This window comes from Stegastes partitus, unplaced genomic scaffold, assembly GCF_000690725.1.
Source record: "Stegastes partitus isolate 25-593 unplaced genomic scaffold, Stegastes_partitus-1.0.2 Scaffold770, whole genome shotgun sequence".
Lineage (NCBI taxonomy): Eukaryota > Metazoa > Chordata > Actinopteri > Pomacentridae > Stegastes > Stegastes partitus.
Window position 1 is genome coordinate 277,865 of NW_007578501.1, and position 17,988 is coordinate 295,852.

General features: G+C 43.3%; 1 protein-coding gene across 1 annotated transcript in view; it reads left to right on the plus strand.

Annotated features, from left to right (window-relative positions):
* grm8a (glutamate receptor, metabotropic 8a) overlaps window positions 1-17,988 on the plus strand; it is a 300,249-nt gene that overhangs the window by 254,236 nt on the left and 28,025 nt on the right. The window contains exons 7-10 of the mRNA XM_008291934.1: window positions 290-429; window positions 4,874-5,020; window positions 7,372-7,793; window positions 9,105-9,471. Coding sequence (XP_008290156.1) covers window positions 290-429; window positions 4,874-5,020; window positions 7,372-7,793; window positions 9,105-9,471 — 1,076 coding nt within the window. The remainder of the gene's footprint in view (window positions 1-289; window positions 430-4,873; window positions 5,021-7,371; window positions 7,794-9,104; window positions 9,472-17,988) is intronic.

The window sequence follows — 17,988 nt, forward strand, 5'->3', positions numbered from 1 at the left end:
TTAACTGGAGACAGTGTAACCGCTTTTAATACGACATGAACACAACCAGAAATGGTAATCATCTTAAGTTTCTTTTGAGTAAATACAGCTCAAGGATACATTTTTCCATTTTTAGCAAGGACTTTTCAACCAGAACCATTTCACTTAATGCTTTGTACCTTTCAGGAGTTGCGAGTCCCTCCTGGTCGGTTCCTGTTCTGATCAAGAAAAAGTGATACCATGTAACAGCAAATCAAAATGTATCACATTAAATGACTGCGTTAACATTCAACATGTGTTTTTGTTGCAGGAAGTGCCGGTACACCGGTGGTTTTCAACGAGAACGGAGACGCTCCGGGAAGATACGACATCTTCCAGTACCAGATCACCAACAGATCGACTGCTGAGTACAGAGTCATCGGCTCCTGGACCAATAAACTACACCTCAGAGTGAGATTTTTTTTAAGTGGACTAGCAAATACACCCAGAGTACATGCACAACTGCAACAGTTATTGGGGAAATTTAAGGTATCCAGTAGCTCATATGTTAGATTTAAGAAAAAAATAAGGAAAATAATGTGCAAAATAACATGCAAGTTGTGTTTGTAGAAGAAATAAGGTGCAAAATTGTGCCGGTATTTTGAAATTTAAAGAGTAACTAAAAGTCTAAATACAATCTAACAATGAAAATGCATATGCATATGCATATAGAAGAGACTACAAACCAGCCCAACTGAATCAGATCAAGGGAACAGAAGAAACCAAAATAGTCATGATGTAATGCTGTTTCACTGATTTAACTTTCCTCAATCTGAGAAGCAGTTCAGTCCAGAAACAGCGCTGCAGATGTATCACCACCTCATCGCATGTTGGACCGTTTTATTATTCGAGCCGGTGACTTCTGCGTAATAATGAAAAACTGTTTTTACAATAATCCAAAACACATTTTGATTTGAGTGGTTTATTGAAGCTCCTGAAGCATTATAGATCAAACACCTTGGAGGAATGAAAGTTCAACATCTTCCGTGAGCAGCTGCCGTGAATTCCAAATCCCTTGTTACTGGCCTGGATTTGTTTGAGTTATTGCTCTCATTCAGGAGCAAAACTTCGCTCAAATTGAACTTTTATTTTATTTTTTATTTTTTTACACGGAAGAATGGCTCTTTTCTTCTATTCAGAATGCTAAGTCTCGTGCAGGAGACACTTGCGCACCCACACAAGGTCACACTCCTACAGAATACATATAAACTACAGACACCGGAGTCTGCACCCACTCCCATCCACACGAAAACAGCAGAGGCAAAGTCAAATTGCATTGTCTTTGTCGGAGTTGACTAACACACACATGCATGCACATGAACTCCTTGAGCGCGCTGGAGTGCTCGGCGTTATAAATCCACCCAGGACTTCATTAGAAAGGCCAGATGACAGATAAGAAGACTAATAGACACAAAATGCTTTCTGGCTGATGGACGGCCTGGCCGACTGCGTGAGAGGAAGAAAGAGAGGGAGGGAGGCTGCGGTAACACAAAGGACACCACACAGCACACGATTGGGACACTTTGACAGATGACAAATTAACTGATGTATTTAATTTGTTTAGCCGTCCTGTTGGGTTTGAAGGCGCACATTAAGATCCTGCGGTGGCGGCAGGTGGACGTTTGAGTGATCAACAAGCAGTTTGAGTGTGAAACTGTACAAAAAAAACAGAACATCTCTGCGTGACAAGAGCCGTGGTGGTCAAGCAGGTGACTTTCATGATCAATGTGGACATACAGTGTTTGGACCTTATTAGGCTCACAAAGCAACTAGCACAGTGGAGACCCAGTGAATTAACGTGTAGGGAAATGACAGACAGACTAGAAGATCAAAGTCTATACATGAATGTTTGGAGTTGTTTGGTTGTGACATTCTCACACCGTTTTTGACACCCACAAGGTTTCAAATGTATATATTCATGTATGCATAATTGTGAGCTTGTTAAGAACGACAACGAAGTGAGAAAGGAAGTTATTAGTGAGACATTAATTTGTAGATGTAGGTGTCTTGGAGAACATTTGATAGAGTTCGACAATCTTAGCAAACGTAGTTTTACATGTCAGTCACCAGAAATTTCCCATCATACATCAGGATATGGGCTGCAAGGTGGTGCAGTTGGTTAGCACTGTTGCCTCGTAGCAAGAAGGTCGCCGGCTCATGTCCCGGTGGGGGATCTTTCTGCGTGGAGTTTGCATGTTCTCCCCGTGCAGCGTGGGTTCTCTCCAGGTTCTCTGGCTTCCTCCCACACAGTCCAAAAACATGTTGAGGTTAATTGGTGATTCTAAATTGTCCGTAGGTGTGAATGTGAGTGTGCTTGGTTGTCTGTCTCTAAGTGTAGCCCTGTGATAGACTGGTGACCTGTCCAGGGTGTCCCCTGCCTTCACCCTAAGTCAGCTGGAATAGACTCCAGCCCCCCCGTGACCCTAGTGAGGATTAAGCGGTGTATAGATAATGGATGGACATCAGGATATAACACAACTAGCATTAGCTTTTTAATGCTGCAGTCCTAATATGCACCATAGCTGAAGGTGATGCACAAGTATCGCCTGGTATCCGTCATGTCTGGCTCGTCAACACTACGTTTAACAGTGACAGAAAGAGAGCAGGCTAATTTAGAAGGGTGCACAGTTGAGATGAACATCTGATGGCTCCCGCTGGTGCCAGAATCAGAAGCTGCTGATGCTGGAATTGAAGCAACTATGTGAATCAAAGGAACCACACCAGCCATCAATCTCCCACGTCCTGACTTAGACCTCCCATCCAGACCTCCAGCATGTCTTCGGGATTGCAACCCCCCCGTTTTGCAATAGCAGCAGTGATGTTGCATCTCTTCACTACCACAAAACAGGCCCAGGCATGAAAACTAGTGTTAGAGAGAGAAGTCTCACTTTACCAGCAAGTTCTGTAGAGCATGTTTAATCATACAAAGCCATCTTGTTTGTTGTATTTGAAGTGTTCATTTGCAACAACAGATAACTCCATCTTCACAAACCTTCAGAAAACCCACTTTTCCATCATCTACCTGAGACAGCATCAATCTTATCTCTATTTTTGTCTTTTCCACTGAGTCAGATCTGCTCAACTTCAGTTTAATTGATATTATCTCAAGCAAACAACAAAAAATAAGTTTTCTGAAAATCTACAAAAGTGGAGTTATCTGTTTTTGCAAATGAACCCTTCATTTCTTTAAACCAATTACAGTCATCTTGGACAGGGCTAAGCGAAGGATGCATCTGTTTTCCCACAAAATACTGATGATTGGAATTGTTTTTGTGGAAAATGTGCGTGCAGGGAGACGAGCTCTGGCATTAACATTGATAATCCACCAAAACAACTGGCAGCACTGCCTTCAAATCCTCGACAAAACTTGAAATTGTCGGGGTTTTGTGTTGCTGCCTGGTGGTTGTTCTTGATGTTTCCTTTAGCGAAGGAAACAGTAACACACACATAGTGGTAGTAGAGGACAAATCCGACTGAAATGAGCAGCTACTGAACGGCTTATACCCACATCTGGTGAATCAGACTCGAGAAAGTGTGAACTGGATGTCCTGACAGGCTGGAGTTTGTGCAACCTGCAAAATAATTCATTATGATGAAAAGCTGAAAAAAACTTTCAAATTCACAGCCAGTAGAACTCATACCACCAACTATTACACACAGCACTGAGGCAGAGATGACTCCCTGATGTGATTTAATGTGATTTGCTGTGAAAAAAAGGACTTTGCATCCACATTTCTGCTTTTATATCACATAAAACATATCATACTGTGCATTAACTTTCCACACAATCATTTCTAGTATGAATAAGTATAAAGTTAGTAAAAATTCAACATGCAAGTTGCTCTTTAAGCCCATACTGTAGCTTTTATTTTGTCACTTCTATAGTTAATAAACTAGAGGTTCATGACCAGGCCTGTGTTGTTTTGAGTAGTGCATAATTCATGGGTCTTCTTACAAAATAAGGTGTGTTTGTGTATTTGCTTGTGTGTGTATGTAAAGCCTAAAGTCAGTCCATGAATAAATAATGAGTGGAAAATACTCAATAAACAGTGGAAACAGCAGCACACAACAATAACAGTTTGCAAGTTTCTCCTTATGGATATATTTGCAGCACTAAGTCCTGAACAGCCAGTAACCCAATAATGGAGTTTAAATTCTGTGTGAATGTTCTTCTGTTTGTGTGTCAGTGATCCAATCAAGTCCACTTTCTCTGTCCCTGATGAGTTTTTCTTCCTAACTAGTTTTCGTTGGACTGATTCTTCTGTGGCTGTTTTAAAACAGTAATGCTCCATTTTATTCAGCACCATCGGCAACGGATAAACCTCGGGGAATTGGTGTAATGACAGACTTTATTACAAACACTCGCACACATAGCTACGGAGTGGAACGCACACACGCAGACTCACGCGTAGCAGACATAAGGAAAGCTCAGATTGACTGTATAACCACAGTGACAAACGCACACACAAACAAAACACACACATGGAGGAACATAAGCACACACACACATACATGCAGAAGGCAATACAGATGGCCTATTTGTGCCAGATCTGATTATGGTCTGATTGCTGGCTTCCAGACTAGCTGGTGTTAGTTTTGTGCCTGGCAGCACTCAGGAAAACGATCAGAGGATCTGCTTGTGCTAATTGCTCTCCAAGATGCCCCGAAGACGCACTTTCTGCAGGTAGAGAGAAAAGCGAGTGTTAAAAGGACTGTTAACACACAGTAATGTCAGCTCCAGCAGATGGCCGCCGATCTATGTGCTGCATTATATCCCCGGAGAAGACTGGAAGTTTTTTTTTTTTTCAACCAATCGAACGCACAAATAATTCCTGGTATTCTCTTTTCCCCTCAGGTGGAGGCCATGCGTTGGAAGACGGGTGACCCGTCTCTCCCAGCGTCTGTATGCAGCATCCCGTGCCGTGCAGGCGAAAGGAAGAAGGTGGTGAAAGGTGTGCCGTGCTGCTGGCACTGCGAGCGCTGCGAGGGATACCACTATCAGGTAGAGCTCTGAAGAAGATCTATTAACTGTCATACTCTACAGGAAACATATCCTCCCAAACACTGCAAAGGATATGCAATTAAACCTATGTTCAGTTCATAGCATTCATTACATCACTATGCTGTGAAGCTTTGCAAACCACCAACACAACCAAACAGCAAGAGACTTTTCCTTATTTTGTTTTGGCTTCTTCATCCAAAATTGATACTGGAGACTTTTTACAAATCATGCACAGCTGAAACTGTTTTTTCAAAGTGTACAGCCAAGAAAGAAACTGCCAGTATGGCTGTCAAAGGCAGTTGGGTTTTGTTGTTTTTGTTCGTTTTTTTTGCATCAATGCTTTATCACTGCAGCTTCCAATTTTCTATTCAGCTGGTTTGTTTGGTTTGTGCAGAGTCACACACAAAAAGGGATTCCCCTGACTTTTATATGACCTTGATTGTTTGTGTTTTAAAAGCTGGGAAAGCCTCCAAAAGCTTTTACCTGGACCAGTTCACATTTGTGAATATGTCAAAACAAAAAGCAGTAGAAATGTAGATTTTGACCAAAACATCTAACCTCCGTTGAACTTCCTGCACCTGTTTCACAAATAAAATCCCATTTGTCAAAAGGCTTTTCCGATGAATCTGCTGTGAGACTTTGTTTGTAGTAGCAGAGACTGCAAACACGGCTGCATCTGCTGTCACACAGCTGTTGTCTGCCTACTCTTACTCCACAGCACAGTTCTAATCTGTTTTTTTTTATTATTTTTGTTTCAACTCATTTCAGGCAATCAAAAAAAAAAAAAAGTGAGCCACTTAGGTGGGCCGTTTTATATTTATATATGCAGGAAGAACCCCACAGATGCTATTAAAGCAAATGGAAGTGCGTAATTTGAGGTGAGGGAAGGGGTCTGATCGCACATTATAAAGATACATCCCCCATGTTAATTATATCATAGTCGGGGACAATTTGGCAGCCCATCATCCTTCATATTAAATTAGAAAAATCCACGAGTGAGCGAGTGTATGCGCAAAGACTTTCCTCGCTCAGGAAGCAATAAAGGGACAAGCAAATATCAGTCATAACAGCAGCCGCTTAGGCTTGTCACAGTGAGCAGCCAATACTCATTTTACAGACACACGCATTTGCTGTAAAATCTGTAATCTGTTGACACGTAACTGTATATTTCAGATTGCAGCACGACGGAAAGTAGTCTCGCAAAAACAAATGTGCGACTATAGAGCGAGCGTACAGCAATGTTTCAAATGTTCTCCCTTTCACGGAGGTAGAAAACATAGAGATTATCTTTAACCACCTGCGAGAGAATGAGAGATTCAGAATATAGTTGCATCTATGTGGAAGCTTCACAAAGATTCAGTTGTGATTTAATGGTAGTTATTCTGGACTAACACAGACTGCAGTTGTTCCATCCATATTTGCTTTTTCTGCTGCTGGCCCGATGCTACATTTAACTTTACTTCTTTTTCTATATCTTGATCTTTTAATGTGAAATTTTCCAAACAGCATTAGGAATGCTGAGATATCGAAAGCATAGCTAATGAATAGTAATCCTCTTTGAAAGGTCTCGGGCCAAAAGCACTAATCCAAAAATTGACGACTCTTAAAAATTCGCTGCCACATGTTTCTATGCGTAGCTTGTGCAGTTCATAGGTCATGCTCTTAAATGGATTTTGTGACAATGGCAGAATTAGCTTAGTATGAGGCTAATAAGTTTTCCGTCTAACATTCATCTAAGCTCATATTATTTTAAAAATATCCTCAGAGCTTTGGTAGCGGGCAACTGGACTTCTCTTTTCGTTCTTGGAGTCCCAGGAACATGGCCCATAAACAACCCACATGCCTGGAGGTGTGAATGAAACAGCTACGTGAGGGACAGCTCAAGGTATTAACGGTGCTCAGGTTGTCTCGGGAGGGATTTCGAGGTTGTCTCATAAGTATCTGATAAGTGGTGCCATAGACCTCCTCCTCTGTTTAGAGCTGGCTGTTCCATGTTTGAACAGAAGAGGAGGTTTTCAGCGCCACTTATCAGGTACGTATCAGATAATCTTAAGATCCCTCCTTAGATAGCTTCCTTGCCTTTCACACCTTGAGTACAGAAAGTAACAGTATGTACCTGAGACTCTCCATAGGTCAGTTAGAACTGACAAAAAATCTCTTGGATGAAAGGTGAACATCTTGAAGAACAAGAAGAGAACTCCAGTTGCCCTCTACTGAAGGTTCTGGGATTGCCATGACCTGGATGACTGAGACAGACATATTCCAGAAATATGTTCCTATAACAAAGCCCCAGCTAGGTTTCTCTTTTAAGTACTGAATGCACATTATCCAAACTCTCTCTCCCCTCTAAGGCTTCAGAGTTCACCTGTGAGCTGTGTCCATATGAGATGCGACCCGATTCCAACCGGACCGGCTGCGTTCCCATCTCCATCATCAAGCTGGAGTGGCACTCGCCCTGGGCCATCGTCCCCGTCTTCATCTCCATGCTGGGCATCATCGCCACCTCTTTCGTCATCGTCACGTTTGTTCGGTACAACGACACGCCCATCGTGCGAGCGTCGGGGCGCGAGATGAGCTACGTACTGCTAACGGGAATCTTCCTGTGCTACGCCATCACGTTCCTGATGATCGCGACGCCGGATGTGGGCGTTTGTTCGTTCAGGCGGATTTTCTTAGGCTTGGGGATGTGCTTCAGCTACGCGGCGCTGCTCACCAAGACCAACAGGATACATCGCATCTTCGAGCAAGGCAAGAAGTCGGTAACAGCGCCCAGGTAAAAAAACTCACCTGTCTAACATTGTGTGGACTTTGTGTTTGCCCTCTATGCACATGCATGTTCACTATATGTAGATTTTAATCGGACTAGTGACACTAAGTGTTGCCATTCGTGTGCACACAAACACTTAACCTCCACTACCTCCTTATTAAGCTACTTGCAATCATTACTCATCATTTATTTTTTCATGCATTATTGATAAGAGCCATGAACTCACACTCACCTATTGTGCCGTTTGCACTCAGCGCGAGCGACTCCGGGAGAGAGAATCAACTAAGTAGCTGAAATGTTAATGCAGGATTTACTCGCGCGTCGGTTCATGCGGTGCTGCCCAGATGGTCAGTCTCTTTTCCTTCAGCACCATCCAGCTAAACACTTTTCCGCCAAAAACGTTTTGTAGCTTATCCAGAGCGTGTTGTGCCTCCAGGTAGTCAGACACTGAGCATCCTTCGAGACAGGGAGCTCGGAGAAGTAGGTTGTTTCTTCGCGAGGATGTGAATGAAATTACAGCCTTTTGTTTTTGGATATTATTATGTGCCCCTAGTTTTTATTTATTTTATTTTCTATCTCTGGCATTCTAGATAATCATCCCATTTCCTCTCCCCTGCACTGTGTTTTACTGCAACTGCTCCTTTCTACATCTAACTTTCTTTCTTACTTTGGAACTCATCATTACCTTTTCTCTGATTTCTTTCTCACCCTTTGTGTGGGTGTGTTGGAGTGTGTGTGGCTGCATTTATAAGAATCTAATACATCTCTGCTGTTGAGTGGGAGACTTGTTATAACTTTTGAGATACCATGAAAAACATCCTTAAGTTTCAAGAATTTTTGAGCATCTTCAAGTGTGTTTTTATAGACCTTATTAGCCAAAGAAAATTAGATTAAACATATTTACTATACTATACCGGGCTGCAAGGTGGCGCAGTTGGTAGCACTGTTGCCTCGCAGCAAGAAGTTTGCCGGTTCGCGTCCCGGTGAAGACACCCGGGATCTTTCTGTGTGGCGTTTGCATGTTCTCCCCGTGCAGCGCGGGTTCTCTCCAGGTTCTCCAGCTTCCTCCCACACAGTCCAAAAACATGTTGAGGTTACTTGGTGATTCTAAATTGTCCGTAGGTGTGAATGTGAGTGTGCTTGGTTGTCTGTCTATAAGTGTAGCCCTGCGATGGACTGGTGACCTGTCCAGGGTGTTCCCTGCCTTCGCCCTAAGTCGACTGGGATATGCTCCAGCCCCACCGCGACCCTCATGAGGATTAAGTGGTGTATAGATAATGGATGGATATTTACTATACCACTTCCTCTCCTTTGCAGGTTCATCTCTCCTGCCTCCCAGCTCGTCATCACCTTCTCCCTGATCTCCGTCCAGCTGCTGGGCGTCTTCGTCTGGTTCGCCGTGGATCCCCCCCACACCGTCGTGGACTACGGCGAGCAGCGGACCCAGGACCCCATGTCGGCGCGCGGGGTCCTCAAGTGCGACATCTCGGACCTGTCCCTCATCTGCTCCCTGGGTTACTCCATCCTGCTGATGGTGACGTGCACGGTCTACGCCATCAAGACGCGAGGCGTGCCCGAAACCTTCAACGAAGCCAAGCCCATCGGATTTACCATGTACACCACCTGCATCATCTGGCTGGCGTTCATACCCATCTTCTTTGGCACGTCACAGTCGGCGGAAAGGGTGAGTGTGTGTGAAGCTTAGCACATGCCTTAACCGCGTGCCAAACTTGTTTTCTTTGTGAAATACGGCGAGCGTGAGTATATATTAGATCCGTCGCCTTCAAGGATTTCTGAGTCGGCAAAGAGGATGAGGCCAAAGTGTCTGTCTGCCTGTTTATCTGTCGACTTACCTCGTATATGACCAGTTTGGGATTTAAAGCAATTTTCCCTGGGACATGGCAGTCTACAGGGAAGATAACAGCAGGCCAAGTCAGTGTGGGCGGTTGGGTTTGGTTTGTTGGATGTGTGTGTATAAGTGCGTGATTTGACTCCATAGTAGGTTGCACTGGGTTTGAATGATTTTCAGAGAATGCTCTTTGTATTTCTGGGTGATACCTTTGACAACGTAACAATGCGCCGGCAGGTGGGAAGCGATTTATGTGTCGTTTGCATGTATTGGCAAAACATCATTCCCTCCATACAAGTTTTCTTGGAGGTCAGAACTGCATCTCCTGGTGCTGAGGGACAAATGTAATAGTAGCTGCAGTGTTTCCTCGAAGATGTCTTTTCAGCAGCAGGGGGGAATGAATTCTGCTGTACCTGGGCGGTGCAGGCGTCTAATATGCCTGCTGCTGGCATGAAAATGAATGCCAATTAAAAACAATATGAAATAAAGGGACAGATTAAAGCAGCATTATTGGTTTTTGTTGATACAATTTTACATAGAAATACCATGAGCTGCCTGATACGGTGCAATGCTGCTGAATACTCACCATGATCAGTGGTGGAGCCATGGGTACAACCTTGTCCTGCCTACTTATTTAGTATCCTTCATTTTCTCTCCTGCTCTCTCGCTTCATTCGCCTCCACTACTCCCTGCCTGTCTGCTGAGTTACATTAGATAATTCTCTCACATCGTAAATGTTTGACCAAGAAGAACATTAAAACATCTTCGTGTTTATTTATCTTCCTCATCTACATTCCTTTCTTGGAGAGAGATTTTATTAAACTCATCTCAACATGCAATTAGTATGATTTTAAAACAGCACTTATCTTCTATGTGGATTGTCTGCAGCTTTTTTTGAATTCAGTGGCTATTATTTATTGTTTTACTGCCTCTATTAGAGCACGTAAACCAGGAAATATGCGAGTGAGAAAGCAGGAGACTGACATGCAGCAAAAGTCCAGCTGAGTCTGAATCGAACCGGAGAGATACTGCTTGACTGCATCTGCACCCATGTTGTATGAGCTCTAAACGCTCAGCTATCGGAAATTTACTGAAGTAATTTACCAGTTTTATGGTTGGCTGAGTTTGCTAATGTTAATAACCAGTGAGTTCTACCATTTCCCTCTCTTCTTTTGCTTTCTCTCTTGTCTCGGCCAGATGCTGCCACGCGTCTCCTCTTCCTTTATCGGAAGTTTTGAATTAATAACCCTCTGCAGGGTCGTGTAATCGCAACTTCGTGACATTTCATAAAAATTCTGCAGCGGTGGCGGTGGCAGAAATGTATGTAGCGGAAACACTGAGCCATACCGTTGCCTCAGAGTCTTAAGATCTCCTGACAATCCCTCATGAGTACAAGAGGATTTTCTGTCTGGCTGATTGACTGGATCGATGCCATGATCCAGGCTTTTAGAGGGCTGTACTGTAGAACTGATCCCTCCTACCTGTAGTTAAATTCTGATGGCTGTTTGATGTGAATGAAAAGTAATCACTGGAGTGTGTGTGTGTGTGTGTGTGTGAGATTCTGTGCAGCCTTTACATCCTGGACTTATCCAGTGACTGATATGTTTTCATTGTGGATGTTCTGTGCATCATTAGCATATTACTTTTTCTTTTTTTTTGTGGGCATATTTTAGTTTGTCTGTCTTTTTTATAAGGTTATCTAATACATCTTACCCAACAATATGCAGACACAGACACACAGAACTCCAAATGAATCTTAGGAATATACAAAACGTTGAATGGTTTTGATTCACAACTCATAAATCCCTCAAGTAAAACAATCAAAAAATGAGTTTAGCTTAGCCACACTGAGGCCATTGCCTGTGATGAGGAGTTAGAGATAGCTCTCTCTTGGTCTTTATGGATTTTAGGCCAACATATATATATATTTGTAAAAGTAAACAGACATGTCCATGATTGAGCGATAGCGTGACAGCCTCTGTGGTGTCCTTCCACCCTATCGGTTGAGGAGGTGTGGACAGAAACACCAACAGAGCTAATCTGATCCATAAAAGCAGCACACATAGTGAGCCGTCGTGTTTACTGGAGCTAAAGCAGCTTATTGATTCCATTTTTTGATAATACGACTATTCTGGCTTTAACAGCGAAACACTTCATTCGCTCATTGACATTCATGGCGAGCCTTCGATTGCAGATGCCACAATTTGTACATCGCCATGCTAAACACGTATACCTTTTGTATGAAGTCAATGCGCGCACATAGCTGTAGGTAGATAAGAAGTAAGCGGATACATAGGCTGGTGTCAGATGTGATATGCTCATATCCGTTATAGATTTTTGACACCTGAAACTGTTTGGAAATTAATTATTCAAGCTGAAAAGCAGAAGCCTTCATGCAGAGTGCTTGTTTGTGGGTGTTTTTTTGAGAAGACATCAGTGTAGGTCCTTGAGATAGCCATCAACACGAGCTCAAGTGTCATTCTTCTGTGCCACTGTGTCATTCTCCTCCGCACACAAACCCTACACCGAATCATCAAGCCTACCCGTCCTCTTACTCAATAAAAATGAGTCGACTCTTACAATCTCTCCCTATTTTGGAGTGTCTGTCAGGCGATTTCCATTCCTCCCTTTTCCCTACGTCTGAGCCCATTTTCCTTTTCGGAGGCGGGCGCCTGCCTGTGTCGCGCGGCAAAAAAGCTGACATCAAAGTGATCCCGTCTAATCACACATCAGGGAAATCATACTCTTGCTGGATGTTTCATAGTTTCTCACTTTCATTTCATTTCCGCAAGAAGCCAGAGAGGTTTGGAGTTGTTATAGTTTTAAGTGAATCTGGGAGTTTTGCATACGAGCAACAAAAAAAAAAAAAAAATTCACCATAATTATGTAATAGAATCTGACGGATGTTAAAGTTATAGCTTAAAAGGGAGAATGTCTCTTTAGTCTGTAAGCTGTGAATGACAGAATAACTGCTTTTCTAGTGCCAGCTGATGACTTTGCATATATTGTTTTAAGTGGCGCTGATGCATACGGTCATGCATACCAGCAGAGGTTATCTGTCTCATGACTTCTCAAGGGTACACCTGTGTGTGCATGCATACGTGTCCGCATATTACCCGACACGGTGACCGAGCAGCGTCCACGCCGCGGCTAATTAGAACGTCCACCGGCCACGCATGTTTTTTTGCGTTCGTCTGGTATGTTGCATTTAATTGGAATATCAACCGGTGCACATTTGTGTGTGTGTGTGTGTCTGTATGTTGTTTCTAATTGGAATATCCTCTGGAGTGTGAGGCAGCTGGCTGGCTAACAGAGAGAGCAGAAGAGGGGGAGGAGAGAGAGGTGTGAGAGGAGTAAACAGGTAATGATGTGACTTGCTGATGGGGCTTTAATGAGGAGAGCTTCACCAAGGGCAGAGGTTTGCTTTCTGAGAGAGCGGAGGGGAGGCAGGAGGAGGAGGGAGGAAGAGGATGGGGCTACGCTGAAGTTAGTTGGAGGTTAGATGACAGCATGACTCACATGATGATTAACTTTGTCATCCGTCAGACGCTTTCTAATCATTCTTCGGTGTTTGTAGCAGCTTAATGTAAGAATTCAAAACAGCTGAATGAATTTGCGTACAATTAGTCCTGTTTTGCAGCACGACTCGGATATTTGAGCATCCCTGCTGCACTGTTTGTGTCCTGCACCTCCCCTGAAATGCTGACATGTATGAAATGTGCAGCTGCTTATATCTTAATGGCGCAGAGCGTGGCGTTAGGGATGCCATGATACTAGTAATTAGGTGCCAAATGTCTGGTATTTCAAACTGATACCACCGATTCTTGCTACCGATTTTGATACCACAGCAAAAAGTGAAGCCATCAAATGAATGTATTTCAACATATTAAAAGTGGAAATAAAAGGAATTGATTTGAAGCAGTATTGTGCTTAAAAATGCAAACTTTTTCATTACATTTCTGCTTCAGTGCCAAGCTGCCTGATATGTGAACACAGAAACACTGCAGGTGATAAATAGGCGAGGCGTAATAAGTGTTTACAGAACGTTACGGAAACTGGTGGGATGTCGCCTTTAAGTACTGAAAACAAACAGCTCGCTCATCCAGTTTCTTTGTGAGGACTTTCATGTGAGTTTTTGTCTGTTTTCTGTCCCTCTGAAAAGCTTCAGATACAGTCGGCTGCATGTGTTGGTCTACTTTGCACTGGCCTCTATCTGCTCGACATCCTCCTCATGCAAGAAGACCATTAGGAGAACCACAGGAACCACCCAGCTCACGTTATGAGCCATTGCTATGTCGACCTAAACAAGCCAGCATTAGCCTCCGTAAACCATTGTGCCATGGCTCTAAAGACCCTAAACAATAAAGTGAATACAAAACTTTTTTCTCCCCTGACTTGTTTCAAAGGTTTCCGTAAAATGTAAGAAATGCTGAGTCCACCTTTTCAAAGACAAAAAGCCTATTAGAGAGTAAAATGCATCCCCCGAAAGGCCCAAGAGCTTTCTTGACCAGATCATAAATCCTAACAGCACATTCCTTATGTTGACCTCCTCAGACTAAAACTCCGTTCCTCAAAAGCAGCCTCGACTTTCTAGTTCCAACCCGGCAGTGTCAGTCTGTAACCCGCAGCACACGTAAGAGTTTTGTTCCTCTGAAAAGTGAGTAAACACAGAAGCAATTGACCGTGAATAGATCATTAACAGATGATTAATTTATGAATAAATGATAACCCGAGAGCGTCCGACTGATTCTCTTTTCACCGACTGTTGTGCGTGGAACGGCGCTGCGGCAGATGGAGCTGTCACAGTTCACAAACAGCAGCGTTAACATTTCAGTGAACATCGTGAGGAGGTGTTATTGATATAAAATAATAACGGAAACTGTCTCACGTCGAGTTCTGTCTACAAATCCAGATGTCTGCCTTTGAAATGCTTGAGAAGTTTGAGTTGTTTCCCCAGTTTCTTCCAAATGCTGTTTGTCATCTATAACTTGTACCTGATCGTTGACTGTAACACTAAATATCTCCTAAGCTGCACTTGACGACGCCGCCCAAGAGGAATCACAACCTCCAGTAGAGCCCGCCAGTGACAGCTGTGGTACTGTTGGTACCATAGAAAACAATAAATAAAGTCTTGTTTTCTGGATTTTAGTGTCAACTGGTGCCAAAGTAATGGTTTCTCTAACTGAGCTTGTGATGAGGCCTCTGGTGAAGCCTGCACCTGGCTATCTGAGGACGTTTTTAGCGCCTGCTGAATGATTACAGGCACCGTTCGACTCCAGCGGGTTTGCTTCGGTGCTTCTTTTCAGAGCAGCTGTGACAGAACACACCTCTGCGGGAGCGTTTTAAACGTTTACCTTGACAAAAGAAAACCTTTAGCCGGTCCACTTGCTAGAATCTTCCTTGGCCTTTCAGTAGCAGATAGAATCCGCCCAGTTGTCACGGCGATATCTCCGTGGTCACCGGTTGTCTTCGATCCGCAGGTAAAGCGGGTTATTCATGAATTGCAGGGTTTTGTTGGACGGTTTGCGCTTTCACCTCTGCCCCTCCTGCTTACATGTCAAAACGCCCTTGACCGAGACACAGAAACCCGATTCCATCCCATATTCATGGGGTTTGATGTGAGTCTGTGTGAACGGATAAAATGGAGACAAATCATAAATCAAAAAATTATTATGTACAGATGGCTTCGTGCACTGAATGTAAACAGCCGTGTTGATGTTTTTATGGTGGACCACTGCCTTCTTTTCCCTTTCCTGTCGGTGCTGTGACCAGTTCTGTTTCTGCTGTACAGACATTCAGTGAAACATCTCTTGGAGATACGAACCCTCCTTTTTGGGGTTCCTGTGTTGTGGATATATCAGCTGACAAATTCAGTAAATTAGCTGCATGTATACGGTCAGAATTACTTCATTTACCGATGGGATTGTGCCACAACCTGATTGTCTTGTCTCGCCCATTCATTCCCTAATGCTTCTATTTCCCTCTAATGCTCCTACATTTGTATCTCGTACGCTTCTATTTCTTCTCCGTCCCCCGCCCTGTCTTAAGTCCTGGCCTTTCATTTCTCCCCCATTACTCACACCGCGTCCCTCACTCTCCTCTGAATATTCAACGTGGCTCTGAGTCACTGTGGGCAAGAGACAGAGAAGAGGGAAAAAAAACATTCAAAGAGAGAGAGATAACAATTGAAACTTACAATGAGCGATAGGAACACGCAGGGAGACGGTGAGACACGGAATAAGAATGCGAGAGATAAATCAGGAAAGAAAAGGGAGAGAGGGATTCCTAACCATCACCAACCGGGGAAGTATTGTTTTGAAATAGGTCGTGCTACCACGCAGAGGATGCCGGCTCAGAACAGCTTCTGCCGCACCCTGCAGAAATGTGAAAGGTTGCGTGTGTGGCTGTGCGACGGTGGATGTGTGCCTCTCTCTGCTTGCTGTAAAGCCCTAACCACAGGGTACATCCTCTCTCCAGCTATCTCAGTCTGTGTGAGCCTCATCATTTCTTTGCCTGATGCTATGGACAGAAGGCCATCTTTCTCTTCTCTCGTCTGTTTCCCGCTCTGTATCTCTCTTTGTGTCTCCCCTGCGAGCCGCCTCTCCTGTTCTCCTGATGTCTTAAATATGGTTCAACTTGTTATCTTCCTGCCTCCAACAGAGGGAGAAGCATCCATTCTTGCTTCTGCTCGCAAAACCCATCGACTCTGTATGGGTTTTTTTTTCACAGCAGGTGTGTTTTTTTTTTTTGTTGGTATGTTTGTTCTTGAGTCGTTATATGTGCACCGGGTGCTTACAAAGAGACGTATTTCTTTATTCAATAATAAATGTAGAAGCTGCTGAGAGTGCATGAACAGGATCAGCCATTTTTGTTCATCTAGAAGAAATTTGATGCTAAAATCTGACATGATTTCGAGCTTTTCTTTTTTAAGGTATGAAAAATGTGGTCCACATTAGTAGCTATCTGAGGTGTGTCAGAAAGGTTCCAGGACTGGCGTCACAAAAGATCTATTTCAAACCCAAACTAGTAGTTTTCCCCTTCTGATGATCAACCAGCATGTCTACAAAGAGATCCTGTGGTGTTCCCTTCGCTCAGTACGCGAGAAAAGGCGAGAGTGGTGACAGGACAAGTCGTGGCTGCTTCACCATGACAGTGTCCTGAGCATCTGACAGTTCCTGGCTGAGAAGAACATCACCGTGCTGGAGCAACCTCCCTCCTCACCCCATCTGGCTCCGTGGGATTGTTTCCTCTTCCCCAAGCTCAAGGGGGTCATCAAGGGGACCTGTTTTGAAGACGTGGACGACATCAAGATGGCTGTGACGACGGAGCTGCAGAGGATCCTGGAAGAATCCTTCCAGGAGTGCATGGCAGCGTGGCAGAGAAGGCTGGAAAAGTGTGTTAGACTCCAGGAGGATTACTTCAAAGGGGAACACTTGTAGTTTGTATTTAAAAATGTGTTTTTTGTGACACCAGTCCTGAAACTTTACTGACGCACCTTGTATAGCTGTTTCCATGTAATTGTCACATGAATTTGAAGTAAAAACAAATGGAAAATGTGAGTTAGCTGGCCTCCACTGACTGCTTTAGATTGACTAATTCAGTAGCGTCATTAGATGGTGACAGCATAACAAACATTACAGATAGCTGCAATAAACAGAGCAGAAGAAGTCAAGCCAGTTGTTTGCCAGCTGCTAAAAAAAACCTTCAAGAAGAAGAAAAAGCTGGGCCAACTTTGAGAAAAATGGAGGAAAGTCTTCAGGAATCTAGAAAATTGTAATAATTCCCTCATATCAGCTGCTATTAGCCATGTTCCATGCAGCCTGGAGGTAAAGACAATGAATGTTTTCATGTGTCATTAAATTCTTTCTCGGAAAAAATCCAAAACCACTTCAAGCAAACGTAAAAACTTTCGAATGGTACTGTTTACATGAACTTTGTTTTTAACTGTGACCAAATAATCCTTTAAAATTCACAAAACAATGCACTTATAACAGAAACATAGCTATTGAAGTGTATAGTACAGCTTTGTTAGTCTACAGGAGTTGTCAAATCCAAACAGATTTTGAAATCAGGTTACATTCTGATAAGCTTCCCCGACATTCTTCTCCCTGATCTCAGACATGGACACACTGTGAGATTATATTAACAAAATGAAGAGTTTTGGAGCAACAACTGGCTGTAATAATCAATACTTTGCAGAAAGAAAGGAAGACAAAATAAAAAAGTAGTCGTGGTCAACACGTGTGTTCAGTAAGAGGTGGAGGTGAGATTTTAATCATCAGTTATGTTGGATGCATGCTAGCTAATGTTAGCCTCAAGAGCTTGAATATTAAGTTAGCATAGTAGTCATCC